The sequence below is a fragment of the Anabrus simplex genome, chromosome 5, assembly GCF_040414725.1.
Source record: "Anabrus simplex isolate iqAnaSimp1 chromosome 5, ASM4041472v1, whole genome shotgun sequence".
In the NCBI taxonomy this organism is placed as follows: domain Eukaryota; kingdom Metazoa; phylum Arthropoda; class Insecta; order Orthoptera; family Tettigoniidae; genus Anabrus; species Anabrus simplex.
Genome location: NC_090269.1, coordinates 274,976,282 through 274,997,631, shown reverse-complemented (window position 1 = coordinate 274,997,631; position 21,350 = coordinate 274,976,282). Strand labels below are relative to the sequence as shown.

The 21,350-nt window shown below is 39.0% G+C and overlaps 1 protein-coding gene across 1 annotated transcript in view; it reads right to left on the bottom strand.

Moving 5' to 3' along the window:
* The window catches only part of LOC136874835 (neuronal acetylcholine receptor subunit non-alpha-2), a 120,518-nt gene extending 99,762 nt beyond the window's left edge, over positions 1 to 20,756 (bottom strand). Inside the window, exons 1-2 of the mRNA XM_067148515.2 lie at positions 20,693 to 20,756; positions 4,522 to 4,679 (exon numbers count right to left, since the gene is read on the bottom strand). Coding sequence (XP_067004616.2) covers positions 4,522 to 4,679; positions 20,693 to 20,744 — 210 coding nt within the window. The 5' untranslated portion in view covers positions 20,745 to 20,756. The remainder of the gene's footprint in view (positions 1 to 4,521; positions 4,680 to 20,692) is intronic.
* Between the last annotated feature and the right edge of the window lie 594 nt (positions 20,757 to 21,350).

Sequence of the window (21,350 nt, the reverse complement as noted above, 5' to 3'; positions counted from 1 at the left end):
CACTGAGGCTGAAAAGCCCCTTTATGTAGCGTCTACTTATAACACAATACAAGTTTATGAATATACTAACTACATTTTATAATATTAAAATATCAAATTAAACATTAAACTTAAAATTAAACTTAAAATTAAAATACAGATACCAATTCCAACAAAGTTAAAACATAAATCATATAAGAAGTAATAAAGCATATCATTCGATTTTTTAATATTTTAGGCTACAAGAATCTCAGGAATATAAAAAACAGAAACAATTTTCTTAGAAATATACATATTTCTTATTATTGGACACAAGAATACCTGATCTCAGCCCCTTGCGTACTCCTCCAGGAAGATAGATGTTAAGGACTGCTTTAGTTGGGTGCAGTTCCTGTCATTTGCGAAACGGTGAAGGTTAAAGACATTGAAGATACGGGATGCAGTGCAAACAAAAGATTTGTTAAATTTAGTGGTACGATGAAGGGGAATTTGAAGGGTAGTTTTTTGTCAACCTATTATCTCTGAGGGGGAGAGAGAGAGAGAGAGAGAGAGAGAGAGAGAGAGAGAGTGAGAGAGCGAGAGAGACGGAGGAAAACATAATGCTCCAATAATACTGCCTTGCGAAACCCACCTTTCTACCATTAAGGAGTCCACCTCCGTAGCGTAACGGTTAGAACTATTAGCTGCCGTCTTCGGACACCCGGACTTGATTCCCGGTAGTGCCTGAAATTTAAGAATGGCAGGAGGGCTGATTTGAGGTTGAAATGGTACATGAAGCTCACCTCTATTGGGGGTGTGCCTGAAGAATGTTGCACCACCTCGGTGTGAGGACAAGCGTTTATTTTTATCATCACAGGTTCAGATAATGCTTATCTGAGAACTGTTTTCTAGGAGCTTAGCCACTCATTCAATCACTCTTTTGTCTAGTCCAATAGCCATCATGTTCCTCAGCAGTCTCCCATTTGTAAATAGCGATGCTGTCCATTTGATCATACGAATCTGAAATACCTGCGCCATCTTGCTCTAGCTGCAAGTTGATCCTCATTGCAGTAATCTTTACTCAATCCGAGCTGCCATGTATGAAACCAGTTGGGAATATTTCATATGTGCTTAATATAAACAGAAGGATTGTTTCCCAGAGCTTATATGAGTCGTTGAGAATCAGAGTGGTCTACCCCACACTTTTTCAAAATAGGGTTAGGTGCATATTCAGCTTTTTGTTTATCTCCTATTGCTGTGTATATTAGGCCTACTATAGCAACTTTGAATTCATTTGTTATAGCTCCTTCACGCAAACAGTAATCAAATTAGTTCAGGTATGATACTATATCCAAACACATTGCCTTTAGAATTTTCCCAGAAATTTTATCGGTTTCAGCTGCTGTTCTAGTTTTCAACGTTTGAGTCTTTAAAAAAAATGTTATTACAGGTAAATTTCAGGACTTTGCTAATATTAGAGACATCGTCTTCCTTATATCCAACAATCTTTACATACTGTTGACTAAATGCCTCAGCCTCCAGCAAATTTTCGCATACACACATGTTCTTCCTGAAATCTTTTTCCACCTTGATGTATCTATACATAGCCTTCTATTTTTTTCTAAAATTCACAGGAATAGGCACCAAATATGCTTGCTATCTTGTTATTCTTAGCTGTCTTCTTCATTAAATTTAAATTCTAGGTAAGGTCCTCAACCTTTCCTTACATCCATAATTAATCCAAACTCTTTTTAAACATGCACCTCGTTTTACCATTTCTTAGCACATTTAAAGCCACGTGCCTGTTTTCAACTCATCAAAAACTAATAATAATGTTACGAGTTTTACGTCTCATTAACTACCCGGAGTTCTTTTACGTGCCAGTAAATCGACCTACACGGGGCTGTTGTATATGAGCACCTTCAAATACCATCGAACTGAATCAGGTTCCTCACAAATTACTTTAAATATATTCTGAAGGAAATTTACGTTATTAAGAAAATCATGGATCATTATAAATTTTTAAAATTTCTTTCATTCCAGTCTTATAAACCATATGGTACTGCTTAATAGTACTATTTTTATTACTTTCCTTTATATACATTAAATTTTAACTAAGTTACAACTAAAACTGCTTCATGGTCACTTATACCATCTTTCACTTCCGTTTCTCCGCAGAGCTCATTTGGTTTCATTAGCACACATGTCAAGAATAAGAATATTCCCCATAGTCGTTTCCGTCACTTCCTGTATTCAGCTGTCCTTCCCAGATTAAATTATTTGTCATTTTTTGGCCATGTTTTCCACCATTCTTATTACATTCCCAGTTAACATTTGGTAAATTGAAATCACCAGCGACTATCACCTTTCTTTGTGTGTCGTTCCCCACATGAAATAATTCCGCATCAGCGTCACCTCTTCCAGGCTTATCATCTTTAGAGATAAGCCTTACACCTAGAATTTCGTGTATCTCATCTTAACGTCTTCATAGTTTAATTATTTTACCTGTATGATTGCTCCACTTCCCTTCAATTATACCCCATCTCTAGGATAAATCAGTTCCGGGAGAAAATTCCCGCATCCATAACATCATTTATTAACCACCATTCAACTCCTATTACATTATATAGTAAATATTGCTTAATTCTATCCTTTTTCTACAGTACTTCCACAGTTTATCACGAGCAACTTTATGTTGTCCTTTCTTGACTTCCAGCTCTCTATACTCTCATCACCGCTCCCTAGTCCACCCTGCTTCCCTGAATGTACTTTTCGATAACACTTCTAATCAAACCTCCTAACTTATACTTAGCTGTGTGATTCAAGGGAAAGTCATCTGAGTGCAGATCCCTATCTCCTACCAGCCCATTATGATCCACAAATCTCACTCCCACTTCCCCACAGACTCACTCCATGGTCTCATTAAAATCCCCGACCACCCTCCAGTTAGCATTCCTCCTACAGAAGATCCCACTGATAACAATCTCTGTTCCCTTAAACTTCTCCTGCGCTGACATAATCAGGCCCTACGTATCTGGTAGTACCTATTCCTGCTTGCTTTATCTTGTTGGCATGAAAAACTATCACCTTTTCCTTTCCCTTCTCCTTCCTTTCCACTTTCCTCAACATCTGCATTAAACTAATTCCTTCATAACACTCCACTCTGGTTCCCTTTCCGCTACATACTTTTCGTACGTGCCCAACAACGGATTATGTGATTAGAGCCTCAACCCCGCCCACCTCTTTTGATGTCCTCCGTTTCTGTTCTTCCTTATCTTTCCTGATGGCTGCAATACCTACTTCCTCTTCCCTTTCCTACCTCTCATGACCCTGTTCCACCTACCTCTTCCTACCTTCTACTCTAAATTTCCCTTTAATCTTACCTTCCCCTCCTCAAAAATACTTCACTATTCCTCATGTCTGTCTTGAAATCCCCCCTCCCCGACTAGACTCCGTGGCTCTCAATTTTCTTCCCTGTAAACATTTGCCCATCTATCTTCCACAACTTCTCCTCATCATTCTCCTCCTTGTCTACCAACCATTCAGGTCCTGCACGTTTTTTGATGTGGCCCTATCCTCATTCCTGTCCTCCGTCATTTCCATTATACTCTTAAATACCCGCTCACATCCACAGTCCCTGCACCTACATTCCACATTTAATCTTCTTCACCGAAATATGAAATATTGAGAAAAATTAACAAAAATAACACATTCCATGAATTTAAAAAAATGAATATTACACAAGGATTGCACGACAATAAAGGAAGATATTTAGTGATAAAGTAAATATACTATATTACTATTTAAGCATATCCTAATTATAAAATAGTAAGAATAACTGGGCAGCTGAAACAACACAAAAATATTTTAATTAAATACATATGACGCTTGCTGTTTAAATGGGCCTAACATCTCGGTCATCGGCCCTTAATTACGTAAACAGATAATTATATTATTTATTTTTAGTGTAATCTACTACACTCTAACAGGGATGAAAACTCCCGTTAAGTTAAATGCTAAAATAGCGAAAGTATTATACAACAATAAGGCAAGCAAGGTACTAATAAAATAACTACACTACAAATTTAAACTGACTGGGAATGTCAGGAACAACATAATGGACATTTCATTTTTTATTTTTCCAACACTATTGGGAACTGACAATCAATATAATCATAGTCAATTGTGTACACAGTGAAGATACTGGGGACTGAACATTGTTTACAAGAGCTGTTCGAGCTGATTCCCACTACATTCAACGCAGGCGTCACCCTGACTAATGATTACGTGCTAGACTATTCGTTCCTATTCTAAAGTTGTTGCACTTCGACCCCTCTATGGGAAACTTCAGTTTCTACACAGCGTTTTGAATCACTCTGTATATGAGTACGCTGACGAACAATAGAGCCACTCAAACTCAGTCTCGCTTTACTCAGCCTTATTTATAAGCTAGTTGCGAATAACGATTTTTTTTTCTAATCGGAAATTAAAGCTACACATAAAACAATAACATAAAAGTGCCTCAAATTTTACACTAAAATATGAGTACAAAGTGATACTTACGAAATTAAAGTTCTTGATGTGTAATTGGAGATATACGTTGATCTTGTCAGTGTGTTTCTTGACTGGTCGGGTAGATTTGTCGTAACCACAGAGCAAATTTTTCTTCAACGTGATGACCTGAGACTTGTCTGAACAGGATTGCTGTCCACAGACCAGAGCTGTAAAACCATGCACTCTATTACTTTGATAAGCTGAAACAAATCATCTCCATACAGGCCGTGGAAGGACGTACTGATGTGGAAGGTAAAGGCTTCCAACAGTCCATCTCTAGTGCAGACTGACTAAACGCATGTGACTCTCCTGAAGATGAAGCCTTAGTTCTCAATTTTTTCTTTTTTCGACTTACGGCCTTCTATGAGAACCGGGCACACCTTTACCACCCATTTTAGGTATCCCCTACACCTGCCTTAGTCATTATGTTAATTTAATTTCCAGTGTTTTGAAATTAAGGTAGGGAGTTCTTCGCTGGGGTATGATGCGCAAAGGTATCACCCAAATATCACTATAAAATTTGTCACAAATGGAACATAATAATTGCTTTTACACATATCAAGTGAAAAATCCCTGGCAAATTAAGAAATGCCGTCGTTATTTGAGAAATATGAAAACATACTTAAGGCTTGTAGACAGGACTGGTTTATGTCGTACTCCGCTGCTGGTGCCGTCTTTTGTTACTTTCTTCAGGTCCAGGGCTAGCACCGTGGAATGGGAGTGCTATGTCTGTAGATTCTCATTATCTTTGGCCAGTACAAACAGCAAAATGGAGGTCAAAAGAAAAATAGCATGATCCCTGGGCCAATAAATATTTTTATTTCTGTTCGAACGAACCAATAAATCACTAGTCCACTGAATTTTTCTTATGTACATTGGCCATATCATTTTGTCGCCTATTAAATATTGCATATCGCGATACAATTCATGAAATGATGTCATTGACAAGTGAAGAATGAAACGAAAGCAAAGAACTTCAGTGAACACAGATATCACACACGAAATTGTTCAAAGTGTAAGACAAAAGACATACGTGTGTCGCTGCGAGCGCAACACCAAATGTAGTTGTAAAGTAGTAAAGTACGTATTAATATTCTCCAAAAAACATATATTTCTTAATTTGCCAGGGATTTTTCACTTGATATGTGTAAAAGTAATAATTATGTTCCATTTGTGACAAAATTTATAGTGATATTTAGGTGATACCAATGCGCACTATACCCCTTCGCTGATACCCACTGGATTACCTTAGATCCATTTTTGTGGCGATTTGAACAAGAATAATATATTTGTGGTCACGACAAAAACATCTGTCCAAAACCTTTAAGTAAATGATTACATTAGATGGGAAGGAAAGAAAATATTTAAAAACATGCCATCTTAACCCTCCCCTGTGAACCATGTGGCCTTGCCGCGGTGGGGGAGGCTTGCGCGTCCCGAACCGCAGGTGCAACCATATTGGATGGATATCGGTCGAGCGACCAGACTAAGGAATATTTCATCGAAACGGGGGTACCAAACTTTCCGAAGTTGCCAGGGTGGCAGTCTAGATGATTTACTGATATGGCCTTGTAATAATACTCAATATGGCTTAGCTGCTTTGATACTGCTATACGGTTGCAAGCAACGGGACTAACTCACGAAAACATGCAGCTCTCTCTGTATGGAAGATGGACTGATGATAATTTCGTCCCAGGTAAGATATTCCGGAGGTAAAATAGCCCCTCTCCGGGTGGGGACTAAATGAGAAGGGGCAATCATCAGGAAGATGGACACTGACATTCTGCGAGTCGGAGCATGGAATGTTAGAAGTTTGAATCGTTGTGGTAGGTTAGAGAATCAGAAAAGGAAGATTGATAGACTAAAATTAGATGTAGTTGGTATAAATGAAGTACGTTGGGAGGAAGAGCAGGATATTTGGTCAGGCGACTACAGAATTATCAACAAATTATCAAACAAGCGAAATGCAGGAGTTGGTTTGATAATGAATAAGGAAATAGGGCATCGGGTAAGCTACTACGACCAGAATGGTGAAAAGATTATTGTTGTCAAGATAGACACCAAACCAATGCCCACCATACTAGTGCAGATCTATATGCCTAGTAGTTCAGCGGACAATGAAATCGAAAACATATATATGCAAGCAAGTCGGTCTGGAGCGATGTATATATAAATATTTAAGAATGAAAAAAGACGTGAATTAATGAGGCACTTCCAGATATCTCAGAAATTTGAAACTTGGTACGGGAGAAGCTGATGACCCCAGCATCCCTAGAAAAATCGAAAATTCTCAAAATTCCCTGAAGGGGGCACGCTGGGGGGCCTCAAATTTTGGGCTGAGCATAAGGATGCAGTCGTATAATTTGTCCAAAGCGACAACCTATAGGTTTCGTGGGCTTAAAAATGTTCAGGAATTTCCTAATTTTTATCCCCCGTCCCTCCAAATCAAGATGGCGGCACAAACTTCCAGACGAGGTAGAAAATTGAAATTTGGTGAAATTACAGCTTTTGGTCCCTAACGGACGGAAAAATTCCAAGATGTTCAAATTTTTCACTTTTTACCCCCAAAGATATCGAAATATGCAGACAATTTTAATGACTGTACAGACATTCCTTTTGAGCTATTTGTTGGCTAAATGGTTAGTCGTATCACAAAACGGATGGCACAATCTTTCTTCAATTCGGAGTGATATACAACTTTGGTCCTATGATATTTTGTCGTATCTCTTTCCCTTATACGTTAGATTTGGTTGTATTTCTGCATTGTTCGTAAATTTGCTGATGTTTTCAAGTATTTTTCACCGTTTGACGGACTTATAGGAATGATAGGATCATCAAGTGGGGTACGCACATTGACACGATCAAGGTCCATATGTGGACCAAATTTCATGATTCTAGCTTGTACATAAGTAGGCAAATGTAATGTAAAACGTTAACAATGTACCCAAATTTCACCCTATTCAAATTTTTGAATTTACCCCATAAATATGGGAGATACGAGGAAATGGTTTAGAAACAAATATGTAGAGCGATAAATGATGCGTCTGATGGTGTAAACCGTTTGTTAATATCGTGCACCATTTAGGAGGTATGAATCTCGAAGTGGGGGTCTGCACTTTTCAACGTGCTCATGCTTATCCGTCATCTATATATATAATAAGAGTTTTGTCTGTACATTGCTCAGAATTTGAAACGAATGTTATTTCTCTATCGGTCATGTCCACAGTAACAAGGAAATGCGCTTTTTACTTTCCCGTAATATCTGTCTGTCTGCCTGCCTGTCTGTCTGTCTGTCTGTCTGTCTGTCTGTACACACATCACTAGAAAACGGATAAAGAGAATTTAATGAAAATCGGTATGTAAAGTCAGAAAATACGTTGCTACAATCTAGGCCATAAATAATTTTATTTACGCTGATAGAAATGGTAGTTTAGGGGAAGGCCTAAAATTTAATTTTCAAATAATTATTATATTAGTGGTCCTATATTAATGAAAATTGGTATGCAAAGTCGAAAAATAAGTCCCTACAATCTAAATTATAAATAATTTTATTCACGCTGAGTGAAATGTTAGTTTAGGGGAAGGTCCAAATTTAATTCTTAAATATTTACGTTATGGGTGATCCTATCTCAATGAAAATTGGTATGCATAGTCGTAGAATGAGCCACTATAAGCTATGCTATGAATCATTTTATTCACACTGAGTGAAATGGTAGTTTAGGGGGAGGCCTAAAATTTAATTCTCAAATATGTATGATATTAGTGGTCCTATCGATAAATACTGCATAACTAAACTTATATAGAATTAAATTTCCGACCATTTATGTCTTATACATTTTACCGTACCTGCTATGATAACACAGATATTCATGAATTTGTAATTTTGTTGCTAAGTCCATATCAAAGCCGAACCACGAGAAAATGGGTTAACAGAATTTAATGACAATCGGTATATAGAGTCAGGGAATAAGAAACAACAGTCTAAGATATAAAAAATTTATTCACCCTGGACGAAATTGTAGTTTAGGAGAAAGCGCTTAAAATGTAATTTTTAAATACGTATGTTATTGGTCCTATCGAAAAGTATTACATAACAAAAGTTATAGAGAATGCAATTTCCGATAATTTATGTTTTGTTCAGTTTTACCTTACCGATTATCTTAAGAGTGGTATTTCAGAGTCGGAAGAAAACTAAATGTGAAGGCCTACAATATCGAAAGCGCATAACATTGATCAACAATAACATGACTTTGACCATAGTTTGTTGTGATGTTCGTTGTCCCTTGTGCTGTCTCTCAACTCCGATAGATGAGACTACTGCTGCGTACCGAGTATAACAGTCTGACTGAATATTGGCGGGAAATAAATGGGGAGTTAGGAAACTTTATTCTTTAGCGTGCCATTCCTCTGGTTCATACATTTTCTGATACTGGTGGTACGTAACACATTGGTCATCGTAGTATTCCAGCTATTCGATCCCTACTCTGACATGCTGTTTTGAATGAGCAGTGTGCACATTTAAGGCAGAAGCTTACTTAGTAGTAGTAGTAGTAGTGGTAGTATGGGCTGGTCTAGAATAACAATTTAGGCCTATTTCAAACTATAGCACCACAATTCACTAAATAACTCAAAATTCAACCATGAAAAGAGCCGTTTCTTAAGAAAAGGTTCTTCTTCTTCTTCTTCTTCACTTTTATTAAATTATATATTCATTTTATTCCAAATTAGCAGTGAAGAGGGGGTTTATTCTCTGGCATGGAGGAAGAATTTGCCTCCAAGTCAGATAGATTTTTCCGCCGCCAGTGTAGTAAGAATTAAGATATTCCGACTCATCGAGTACTCTTAGGAATCAGATTAGTGGATCACGGCTGTCTGCGGCTTTGGTCATTCCAGCCCTGGAACTTTGGACTGTTAGATCGGCAGCGTAGTCCTGCTCGTTAAAAGTGAGAAAATGTGTGGTTTTTCGTTTGATCGAGTATTTTATATGAAGGCATTGCGTTTAATCGCGCCATTCCAACTGACGTGATTGTAATGACGTATGTTCATTTCATTTGGGAAAACCACTAATACAGTATTTCTGAGGATTTAAAAATGCAGGTGGAGAGTGATTGTGATTTATGGTAGGCAAGCGGGACTACCATTACAATGAAAATTCCCTAACTCATTCTTCATATGAGAAAAGACGTTTGGTGACTTCCCAGTCGCGTTTCTAGGGTAACGTTAAGAGCTATGCAATTTAATGTAATCTTGCTCACAACGAGTACACTACCCAACCCAGAATTCTGTATACAATATAAAATTCCGTAGCGAAGCACGGGTACATCAGCTAGTATGAAAAAATAGAAGATTTAATGCAATATGTAAAAGGTGACGAGAATCTAATTGTGAAGGGAGACTGGAATGCAATGCTAGGCCCAGGAAGAGAAGGTAATACAGTAGAATAATTCGAACTGGGACAAAGAAACGAAAGAGGAATTCGGTTTGTTGAATTCTGTACCGATCATAATTTAGTCCTTGCTAATACTTGGTTCAAACACCACAAACGGCGGCTGTGTAGGTGGACTATACCTGGAGACACTGGAAGGTATCAAATAGACTTCATTATGCATAGGCAGAGATTCAGAAACCAGGTATTGGATTGCAAAACTTTCCAAGGAGCAGACGTGGATACCGACCACAACTTGTTAGTCACGGAATGCCGCCTGAAGATGAAGAAATTGAAGAAAGGAAGGAATGCTAGGAGATGGCTTCTAGATAAGTTGAAAGAAAAGAGTGTGAGTGATTGTTTTAAGGTAAATGTTGCACACGGACGAAATTAAAATACTGAAGGAAACACAATAGAGGAAGAATGGACAATCGTCAGAAATGAGGTCAGTAGGGCTGCTAAAGAAATATTAGGAAGAAAGGAAAAAGCAACAATCAATTGATAATTCATGAGATACTAGACCTGATTGATGGACGACGAAAACACAAGAATGAAAAAAGTGAGGATGGCAGGAAAGAATACAAGCGATTAAAGAATGAAGGGGATAGAAAGTGCAGGGCAGCTATGGAAGAATGTTGTATGGTTCTAGGAAAGATAGATGCTGCATACCGGAAAATCGCGGAAACCTTTGGAGAAAGGAAATCTATGTGTATGAATAGTAGGAGCTCAGATAGAAGACCACTTCTGGGGAAAGAAGACAAGGCAGAAAGACGGCAGGAACATATCCAACAGTTTTATCAATGTAAAGGCGCGCATGATATGGTATTGGAACAAGAAGAGACCCAATATTGAGGTCAGAATTCGACAGAGCTTTGGGAGATCTAAATAGGAGCAAGGAATCTGGAATTGACGACATTCACTCTGAATTACTGACTGCCATAGAATAAACCAATATGGAGAGGTTACTCCATTTAGTGTGTAATATGTATGAGACAGGAGAGATGACATCCGATTTTCGGCAGAATGTTGTTATACTTATTCCCAAAAAAGCCGGTGCTGACAAGTGTGGAAACTACCGCACCATTAGTTTAGTATCTCATGCCTGCAAACTTTTAACGCGTATTATTTACAGAAGATTGGAAAGACAGTTGAAAATGAGTTGGGAGGAGATGAACTTGGCCTCAAAAGAAATGTAGGAATACGTGAAGCAATCCTGACTTTACGTCTGATCTTAGAGGACCGAATTAAGAGGGACATGCCCATGTACATGGAGTTCGTAGATGTAGAAAAGGCATTCGATATTGCTGATTGGACCAAGCTATTTGAGATTCTGAAGGTGATCAGGATAATATGCTGAGAATGAAGAATTATATACAATCTATATAAAAATTAGTCTGTAGTGATAAGAATTGAGGGCTTTGAAAAAGATGCAGAAAGGAGTGAGACGAGGCTGTAGTTTTTCGCCCTCCTTTTTAAAGTTTATATAGAACAGACAGTAAAGAAATCAAAGATGAATTTGGAAAGGGAATCCCAATCCAAAGAGAGGAAATCAAAACCCTGAGATTTTAAGGATGATATTGTTATTTTATCTGTGACTGCAGTAGATCTGGAGAAATTGCTGAATGGTATGGGCACAGTCTTGGGTAAGAAGTAGAAGATGAAAATAAATAATTCCGAAACAAAAGTAATGGAGTGCAGTAGTACGAAGTCAGGTGATGCAGGTAATATTAGATTAGGAAATGAATTAGATGAATATTGTTACTTGGATAGTAAAATAACTAACGATGGCAAAAGTAAGGAGGACATAAAATGCAGACTAGTATACGCAAGGAAGAACTTTTTTAAAGGAAATAAATTTGCTCATTTCGAACACTGATATACGAATTAGAAATCCTTTTTGAAGACTTTCGTGTGGAGCGTGGCATTGTATGGAAGTGAAACATGGATGATAACTAGCCCAGAAAGGAAAAGAATAGTAGCTTTTGAAATGTTGTGTTACAGAAGAATGCTGAAAGTGAGATGGATAGATCGAATCAGGAATGAAGAGATGCTGAATCGAATTGGTGAAAGATGATCGATTTGGCTAAAATTGACGAGAAGAATGGATAGAATGATAGGACACATCTTAAGATACCCAGGATTTCTTCGGTTAGTTTTTGAGGGAAGTGTAGGCAGTATGAACGGTAGGGTAGACCAAAATATGAATATGACAAGAAAATTATAGCAGATGTTGGACGCAGCAGTTGCGTAGAAATGACGGGGCGAGTTGGCCGTGCGGTTAGGGGCGCGCAGCTGTGAGCTTGCATCCGGGAGATAGTGGGTTCGAATCCCACTGTCGGCAGCCCTGAAGATGGTTTTCCGTGGTTTCCAATTTTCACACCAGGCAAATTAATTAATTAATTAAGGCCACGGCCACTTCCTTCCAACTCCTAGGTCTTTCCTATCCCATCGTCGCTATAAGACCTATTTGCCGGTGCGATGTAACGCAAATTGTAAAAACGTAGAGTGAAAAGTTAGCACAGGATAGGATGACATGGAGAGCTGCATAGAACCAGTCTATCGACCGATGATTGAAACAACAATAAACGTCACAACCCGGGGATACATGCGGAAGAGGAATCAATAGAAGGGGGACAAGGAAAAACATGAAACAAAAGAAGTTAGGAAACCACTGTACTAGAATAATGCTGATACTTGTGCCACTATATTGGTTTCAAACATTTGTGCTCCGGGGAATACGTTCATTGATTAGTAACTTGGCACTATATTTCAGAGTTTTCCACAACACACATTTATTTATCTCCTTTCACATGCCAGTAATATCTTCGCAAAAATAAGTGAACAGTCAATATTTTCAGTAATCGCCAAATCTTATTGCCGTATAATCCAAATTCTCGATAATCTCGGGTAGCATCAATGCCATCCAACTCGCTTTATCTAGATCTGCACCTAAGGCACGTTTAAAGCATAAGGCCGTTAGGACAGTTCGTGTGTGGTTTCTACTGAACCGATGTATGTGGTTATTTTTTTTTTTTTTGTTTTGTTCAATCGTTACATGCTTTTGCATACAGATGTATATTTCGTCGAGAGGTTAGGCTATGTGGCTAAGGTTGTGGCAATTTCTACTCCTTTAGTATTTGCTATTTATAGAGTCTCTTCTTCTTCTTCTTCTTCTTCTTCTTCTTCTCGTACCTTATCCTCATCGGACGTCGGCTGTCATCAAGGCGGTCTGATTCTTGTTCTCTTTCCTTCAGTTTTACCTTATATGATAAGCTGAAGTAGTCTATATTTATCACTTCGAATGAAGCTGCCTCTGTGGATCCGTGGTAGAGTGTCGGCTTCCGGATCCTAAGATAGCGGGTTCAAACCCGGCAGAGGTAGTCGGATTTTTGAAGGTCGGAAAAAAGTCCATTCGACACTCCATGTCGTACGATGTCGGCATGTAAAAGATCTCTGGTGATACATTTGGTATTTACCCGACAAAATTAATTAAATCTCAGCCATAGACGCCCAAGAGAGATCCGGTTTACTCTGTCTGCCATCTAGCGGACCTAGAGTAAAACGGAACGTCGAAATTGACGAGCAGACAGCCAGATGGCGTCAAATCGAAATGTCTGCACACGGTAGCTGAGGCCATACGATTATTATTATTATTATTATTATTATTATTATTATTATTATTATTATTTCGAATGATGTGGCCAAGTACTCACGTTTTTTCCCCCTTTGATGTCGACCATTTCCTCTAGCTCTTTGTTCCTGTGTTGGAGTACTTCATTCTGTCAACCCATGGTATTATGAACAGGCGTCGGTCGCACCACATCTCAAAGGATCAAAGTTTTCTTATGGTGTTCTCTGTTAGGGTCCAAGTCTCAGCACCGTAAAGTGAGAGAGATAATACAATATATCGAAGTAAACGGAGACGGATATTGATTTTTAAGTCCCTGTTGCATTCTCTTGAATTCAGTCCTAGCCTGTTCAAGCTGTGGTCAAGTACGCTTCCGGGATACTTAAAGCATTGGACATGCTCCAGTGATATGCCGGCTACTGTAAAGTCAACAGGTTGAATGACATATTGGCTTATGACCATTACTTTGGTCTTTCCCATGTTTAAACGTCAGTGTCTCTGGATTTCTATTGCTCGATTTTTAAAAATACAGTGCTTTCCTATTTGTTACTGAATTTTATCTATGTGTTTCTTCACTGTAGTTTACTGCAACTATTTTCAGTATTGGACTTACAGAAATGACTTGAAGCTATGATATTGTGACCCTGGTGAGATTTCAGAATTCCTTGAGATTGTAGCTTCAAGTAATCCAAGGTTTCAGGTTATGGAATAGCCTCAGTGAATCTGTGGTGGAGTGTCCGACTCATTATCCCATGTTCGTGGGTTCAATCCCGGGCGAGGAAGTCAATTTTTGAAGAAAGGTGTAAAAAATCTTGGCACTCCATATCACTATTTCTTTTAAATTTTGCTTTATGTCGTACCGACACAGAGAGGTCTTGTGGCGACCATGGGGTAGAAAGGCCTAGAAGTGTGAAGGAAACGGTCGTGGCCTTAATTAAGCTACAGCCCTAGCATTTGCCTGGTGTGAACATGGGAAACCACGGAAAACTATCTTCAGGGCTGCTGACAGTGGGGTTCGAACTCACTATCTCCCGGATGCAAGCTCACAGCTGCGCACCCCTAACCGCACGGCCAACTCTCCTGGTCATATCTCTATTGTTGGCATGTTAAGGATCTCTCGTAGCGCACTCAGTGTCACTCAACAAAATTAAATAACTCACCCGTAGTATCCGTTTCAGTAGAATTTCTCCTTTTTTTTTTTACTAAATTGCAGCACAATAGGAACGTTGGAACTGGGTGGCAGGCCGCCTAGTTGGCACCAATTCAGAAGGTCTGCACCATGGTAGCCGAGGCCATATTATTTTACAGTTCACCTCGTGCTGTGAATCAAAACAATCAGTCTTGTAACTCCCTTGTGAGGTTATTATACGATGCATTACACATGGATTCTGTTTGTTGCGTTGTACTTGCGGGAACTGTCGTGTAATTTCAAAACTTTAGGATACGGTAGTTGTTTACTTCGTGCTGTGGATTGATCGCTGGAACAAATTAAGTGGGAACAATGGCAAGAGGGTACTCGGAATGAGGAGATTAAGGCTAAGTTCGTAATGAACTCGACTGATGAAGCTGTACTCAAAACCGTCTTCGGTGGTTGGGTCAAGTGAGGCGAGCAGAGGATGATAGGTTACCTAGGAGAATAATGGACTCGGTCATGGAGGGTAAGATATTAGAGAGAGACCAAGATGACGATGGTTAGACTCGGTTTCTAATGATTTAAAAATAAGAGGTATGGAATTAAACGAGGCACAAAGGTAGAGAATCATTAACAATATTCCTAGAGGATTGTGGGGGCGACTAATAAATTCATAGAGCCTTGCAGACTGAATGCTGAAAGGCATAATAGTTTACAAGGAAGATGTACTGTATGTGTGTACTTAACTATGAAATGCAAAGCTCAAATGTTTCTTATAACTACCAATTTCCATGGCCTCCATTATGTCACTTTCAAAGTGGATCATTGGATCAAGCACCACCATTGTTCATGCTAGTTGGTGGATAGCAATAATGTCTGTTCTTACATCTCTGCCATCTGGTAGAATAAACCGGTACGTCGAAATTGACACGCAGGCAGCCTAAATGGTGTGATACTAAAATATCTGCACACAGGCGTTGAGGCCTTAATATATTATTATTATTATTATTATTATTATTATTATTATTATCACCACACCTAACACTATCCTCCACCACAATAACACGCAGTTACCTACAAATGGCAGATGCCGCCCACCCTCAGCGGAGGGTCTGCCTTACAAGGGCTGCACTCGGCTAGAAATAGCCACACGAAATTATTATTATTATTATTATTATTATTATTATTATTATTATTATTATTATTATTATTATTATTATTATTTGCTATTTGCTTTACGTCGCACCGACACAGATAGGTCTTATGGCGACATGGGATAGGAATGGGAAAGAAGCGGCCGTGACCTTCACTAAGATACAGCCCCAGCATTTGCGTGTATGAAAATGGAAAACCACGGAAAACCATATTCAGGGCTGCCGACAGTGGGGTTCGAACCCACTATCTCCCGGATGCAAGTTCAAAGTTGTGCGCCCCTAACCACACGGGCAACTCGCCCGGTGTTATTATTATTATTATTATTATTATTATTATTATTATTATTATTATTATTATTATTATTATTTGCAATTGGCTTTACGTCGCACCGACACACATACTGTACTGTAGGTCTTATGGCGACGATGGGAGAGGAAAAGCGTAGAGTTGGAAGGAAGCGGCCGTGTCGTACGATGTCCGCATGTAAAAGATCTCTGGTGACACATTTGGTGTTTACCTGACAAAATTAATTAAATCTCAGCCACAGACGCCCAAGAGAGTTTCGGTTTACTCGGTCTGGCATCTAGTAGGGCTAGAGTAAAACGGAACGTCAAAATTAATGAGCTGACAGCCAGATGGCTTCAAATTGAAATGTCTGCAAACGGTAGCTGAGGCCATACGATTATTATTATTATTATTATTATTATTATTATTATTATTATTATTATTATTATTATTATTATTATTATTATTATTATTATTATTATATATAATTCGCTGGTGCCATCAAGGACCACGTTAAGTCTTGTTGCATTTGACACTGAACTTGGCCTTCTTTAGAGCCCAAATTTCCCTCATTCTTTGAAAGTGGGCCTGCTTACGCTCCTCTGCCCAAGGGGCACCGTGTCTTTCTTCAGTTGCTCGTCTCGGTTTAGCCCGTTCGTCAATATTTTCTTGCGGAAGAGATCTCTGTTAAGGGCGTCTTCAGCTGAGATATGTAGCATTTGCAGGTCTTCTTTGGTATTTCTGAACCAGGTAATTGTGGTTTTGGGGTTTGAATCAAAAAAGTGAAATATTTCTTTAGTTAAGTTTCTTTCGTCCATTGTTTTCAGATGACCGTAAAATCGTTTTTTCTGATTGTGTCGGTAATTTTCTCTATTTTGCTGTAGACTTCCTTGTTGGATCTCTTTTGATGGATTCCATTTCTGTACTTTGATCCTAAGATTCCTCTCACAATTTTGCGTTCTCTTTTCTCCAGTTCTTCAAGGAGTCCTTTGTTGGCATTTAGAGACAGGGTTTCGGCTGCATATAGAACTACTGGCTTCAGAACTGTTTCATAGTGACGTATCTTGGTGTTTTGGGAAAGGCATTTTTTGTTGTAGATTGTGCGGGATGTTTGGTAGGCTATTTCCAGTTTGCGTACTCGTTCCTGAAGTGCTTCTTTGTCCAGTCCATTTTTCATGATGATCTCACCCAGGTATTTGAATTTGTCTACTCGGGTGATGTCCCCGTATTTTGTATGGAGTTTTGGTGGAGCCTCTTTGATGTTAGTTATTACTTCTGTTTTCTCAAACGATATCTGCAAACCAGTTTGTTCGGCAATTTCCTTTAAAATTTCAACTTGAGCTCTAGCGGTTTCTATGTCGTTTGAGAGAACAGCAATATCATCGGCAAATGCTAAGCAGTCTGTTGCGATCCCCTTGGATTTGGTTCCTATTCTCAATGGACTGTAGTTGGTTTCCTGTAATCTCACCCGCCAGGTTCTGATGATCTTTTCAAGAACACAGTTGAAGAGTATCGGGGATAGCCCATCACCTTGTCGGACACCTGTTTTGATGTTAAAGGAAGAGACATGCGTGGAACTTCACCTTGGATTTTGTATCGGTCAGGGTGGCTCTAATTAATGCCAGCAGTTTCAAATCAACTCCAAATTCATTTAAGATGTTTAGCAGGACTTCCCGGTCAATGGAGTCGTACGCTTTCTTAAAGTCCACAAAGACAGACACATACTGCTTGAACCTTACTGCACAATATCTGATGATCGTTTTGAGATTTTGGATCCGTTCAGCTGTTGAGCGACCTTTTCTGAACCCTCCTTGGTATTCACCTATTTGATGTTCGACTTGTGCTTCCAAACGCTCTAGGATGGCAAGTGATAAAATTTTGTAAGTCACGGGTAGCAAAGATATTCCTCTGTAGTTGTTGATGTTCTTCATGCTGCCTTTTTTGTGTAATGGATGGATCAAAGCTATTTTACAATCTTCGGGTAGGGTCTCCTTGTTACAAATTTCTTCTATTTGCTTTTTATTATTATTATTACGGTGAAGATGAGATCGAATAGAGCTGGAAATGGAAACGGAATGTCCATGGCCTTAACTAATGTACAGCTTCAGAACTTGTCTGGTGTGAAAATGGGAAACCACAGAAAATAATCTTCAGGGCTGCCATAGTGGGATTCGAACGCATCATTTTCCGAATTTAAACTCACAGATAAACTGATCAAATAGCGTATCCAACTCAGTGGGTCACTCCATAAAGAATGCAAGGTTGCTCAGTGGGAAGCAAAAATTTTATATCAGCAATGTGTCTAAATTAACTGATTGTCCAGCTCCTAGGCTGAAAAATCACGTTGAAACCTTCGGCTCAAAGAGTCCTGGGATCAATTTCCTGGCTTGAGGAAAAGGTGTTTACGTTTTTTCTAATGCACAGCTTTTCATTTACAACACAAATTGCAAACTATACTTCTGATCATCTCAGAAACACATAATAGACCAATAAACACCTTCATGTAGGATTTTGCACCGGAAGGGGAATCTGATCGTAAAAATTGGGTAAATCGACATATACAACAGAGTTCGCGCCTACGAATCTCTATAGTGTAGGAAAAGCCGCAAAGAAAGAAGAAGAAGAAGAAGAAGAAGAAGAAGAAGAAGAAGCTAGTATTCAATATGCAGCCAATGACATAACATGATTATGACAGAAGACATCTTTCCAATATAACTAGCTCGATTCTCCATCATTAAGAAGACAATTTAGAGAGATTTTCACTGATTGAGGCGTAATTTGCCCTGGGATTCACCCAACCTAGCCCCAATTGCTGGCAATAACGTCGATCGGGCCTAGAATTAATCTGTCACATAGCACCGAAGTCACGAATAGTAAGAAGCCTTTACCTTACACTTCTTCAAGGGCTTTCATGGCTAATCATATTTATATATAATAATAATGTTTCTGTTTAACTGAATTTAATAACTTTCCATAATGACTTTTACTGAATCTGATCAATGACGCCGTTTAGCACCACAGTAAATACATTCTGTAGGTTAGTTCAATGCTCAATGATTCGAGATTGACTATTTTTCACGGATAGTTTATTTTCGCCCCTCATCACAGATAACACGCGACTGCCCAGATTATCAGGTTTACCCCCTCCCCCCTCGTGAAGGTTTCCGGACACGGTGTTGTTGGTTTGCCTAACGGCGTAAGGTTCCCTGTGGAGCAGTATCATGAATAAATTCTGGGGCGCTCACTGTCAAGATATTTTAGAAGTCAAAATTCTGTACACTTATTTTTCAGTACTTACGACGTGTTGGTTTGTGTTTGGTACTATCTCATATTACCTACGGATAGAGGCATGATTTTTTCGCATTAACGATGAGCGCGACAGAAATATTTTGAAGCGATTTTGAGATTTTGAGATATCTTAACGAATCATATGATTCTGGTTAATAAATTAGTGATTTTGTTTTCGCGAATTACAGCGAATTAAAGCGACAAAGTCAGTTTAAAGCAAAATTTACTTATTTTGCGATAAGTGCGTAAACGCCGCAATATTCATTGAAATTGTATTCCAATATCACGTGTGTGAAGGGAAACATACGACAGAATAAGAATTTCTCGTTTCTGCAGAAGTATCTTTTCGTATTAATATTCTATAAAATACCTTAATAATCTGGCCGTATAGGGTGAAAGCTACGGCCACGTAGGGTGAAAGGGTAATTTGTTACGTAATGTTGGTGAGGGCTATATTATAGTTCTAATCAAGATTACATAAGGAATAATGAATGATTATCAATATTGTTTCTCTTAATTTATCTTTCACATAAATAATTCACAAATCTCACGAATTAAAATTTTTATGAATAATTTTAGGAAATGATTAACGCGAAATTAAAGCGATGTGATCAGTCGTATTTCGCGAAATAACGTGAAACGTTGTTTCGCGAAGCCGAACTTAAATTAATGAGGAAAAGATCATGCCCCTATCTATGCACATCAAAATTGACTCCCAAGCACCCTACAAGGTATCAGATCAAAATGCTTGTGTACGGTTGCTGAGGCCATACAGTGATCATTACTAATAATAATAATGCTATTTGCTTTACGTCCCACTAACTACTTTTACGGTTTTCGGAGACGCCGAGGTGCCGGAATTTTGTCCCGCAGGAGTTCTTTTACGTGCCAGTAAATCTACCGTCACGAGGCTGACGTATTTGAGCACCTTTAAATACCACCGGACTGAGCCAGGATCGAACCTGCCAAGTTGGGGCCAGAAGGCCAGCGCCTCAACCGTTTGAGCCACTCAGCCCGGCATTATTATTAATATTACTACAGTGCCCGTGTATTGTAGTTTGCGTGACACGCTTGCCACCGTACTCACATGTAAATGGCGAATGTTGCGTAACTGTGAGTGTGATTCGGAAAGGATTATGACAGCAGACACTACTATTTGTATTGACAAGCTACATCCTCTTAGTGTTTCTCTGCCAGTCCTGAATGGTGAAGATATTTGCTACGCCTCTGTTACGCGCTGTGTGGGAATTTGATGGGGATGACTTACCTGCAATAAAAAGCAGTAAAACCGGAATGCTCAGCAGGGTTACAGGCGACATGGTGATGGACTGTAGTCTAATGGTCGTACTGATTAAGAGCGCGACTCCATGGGTTGTAACACTAAACCACAGAGTACGCCCACCTTATCAGTTACTCCCCCGGTAGGACAGAATACAGGTCAATGATTACTGGCTCCAAATATTCAACGAAGCAGTTTCTTCTTTCGAAAAGCCCGGATGAATGGTAAAGGATAAATAATATACTCCCTACTATGTATAGTCTATTCATCGCTTTGAGAAAAAAGAAGAGTAAATATTGTCATCCGAGATTATACCTTATTTACTCATGCTCTTTATTGGACATATCATGACCGGGAACCATTCCAATCTCGGTCAACTATTCGTCAAAATAAGCATTTATGTCCAGGAGATCAAGATTGTTCTACAGACATTTGAAGCTCCCCCTATAGGCGGGGGCGGTAGTTTTGCATCCACGGTATGCCCTGCGTGCCATACGAGGTGAATGAAAGGGGAATCGGAAAGTTCTCGCCTTAGAAGCGTGGATTGACGACCACGGGAACCCTAGCTGAGCCATCATTTCTTCTACTTACTTGTACCGGTCACTTGACTCGTATCAATGTTCCCACCCGTTTGTACCAGCTGTAA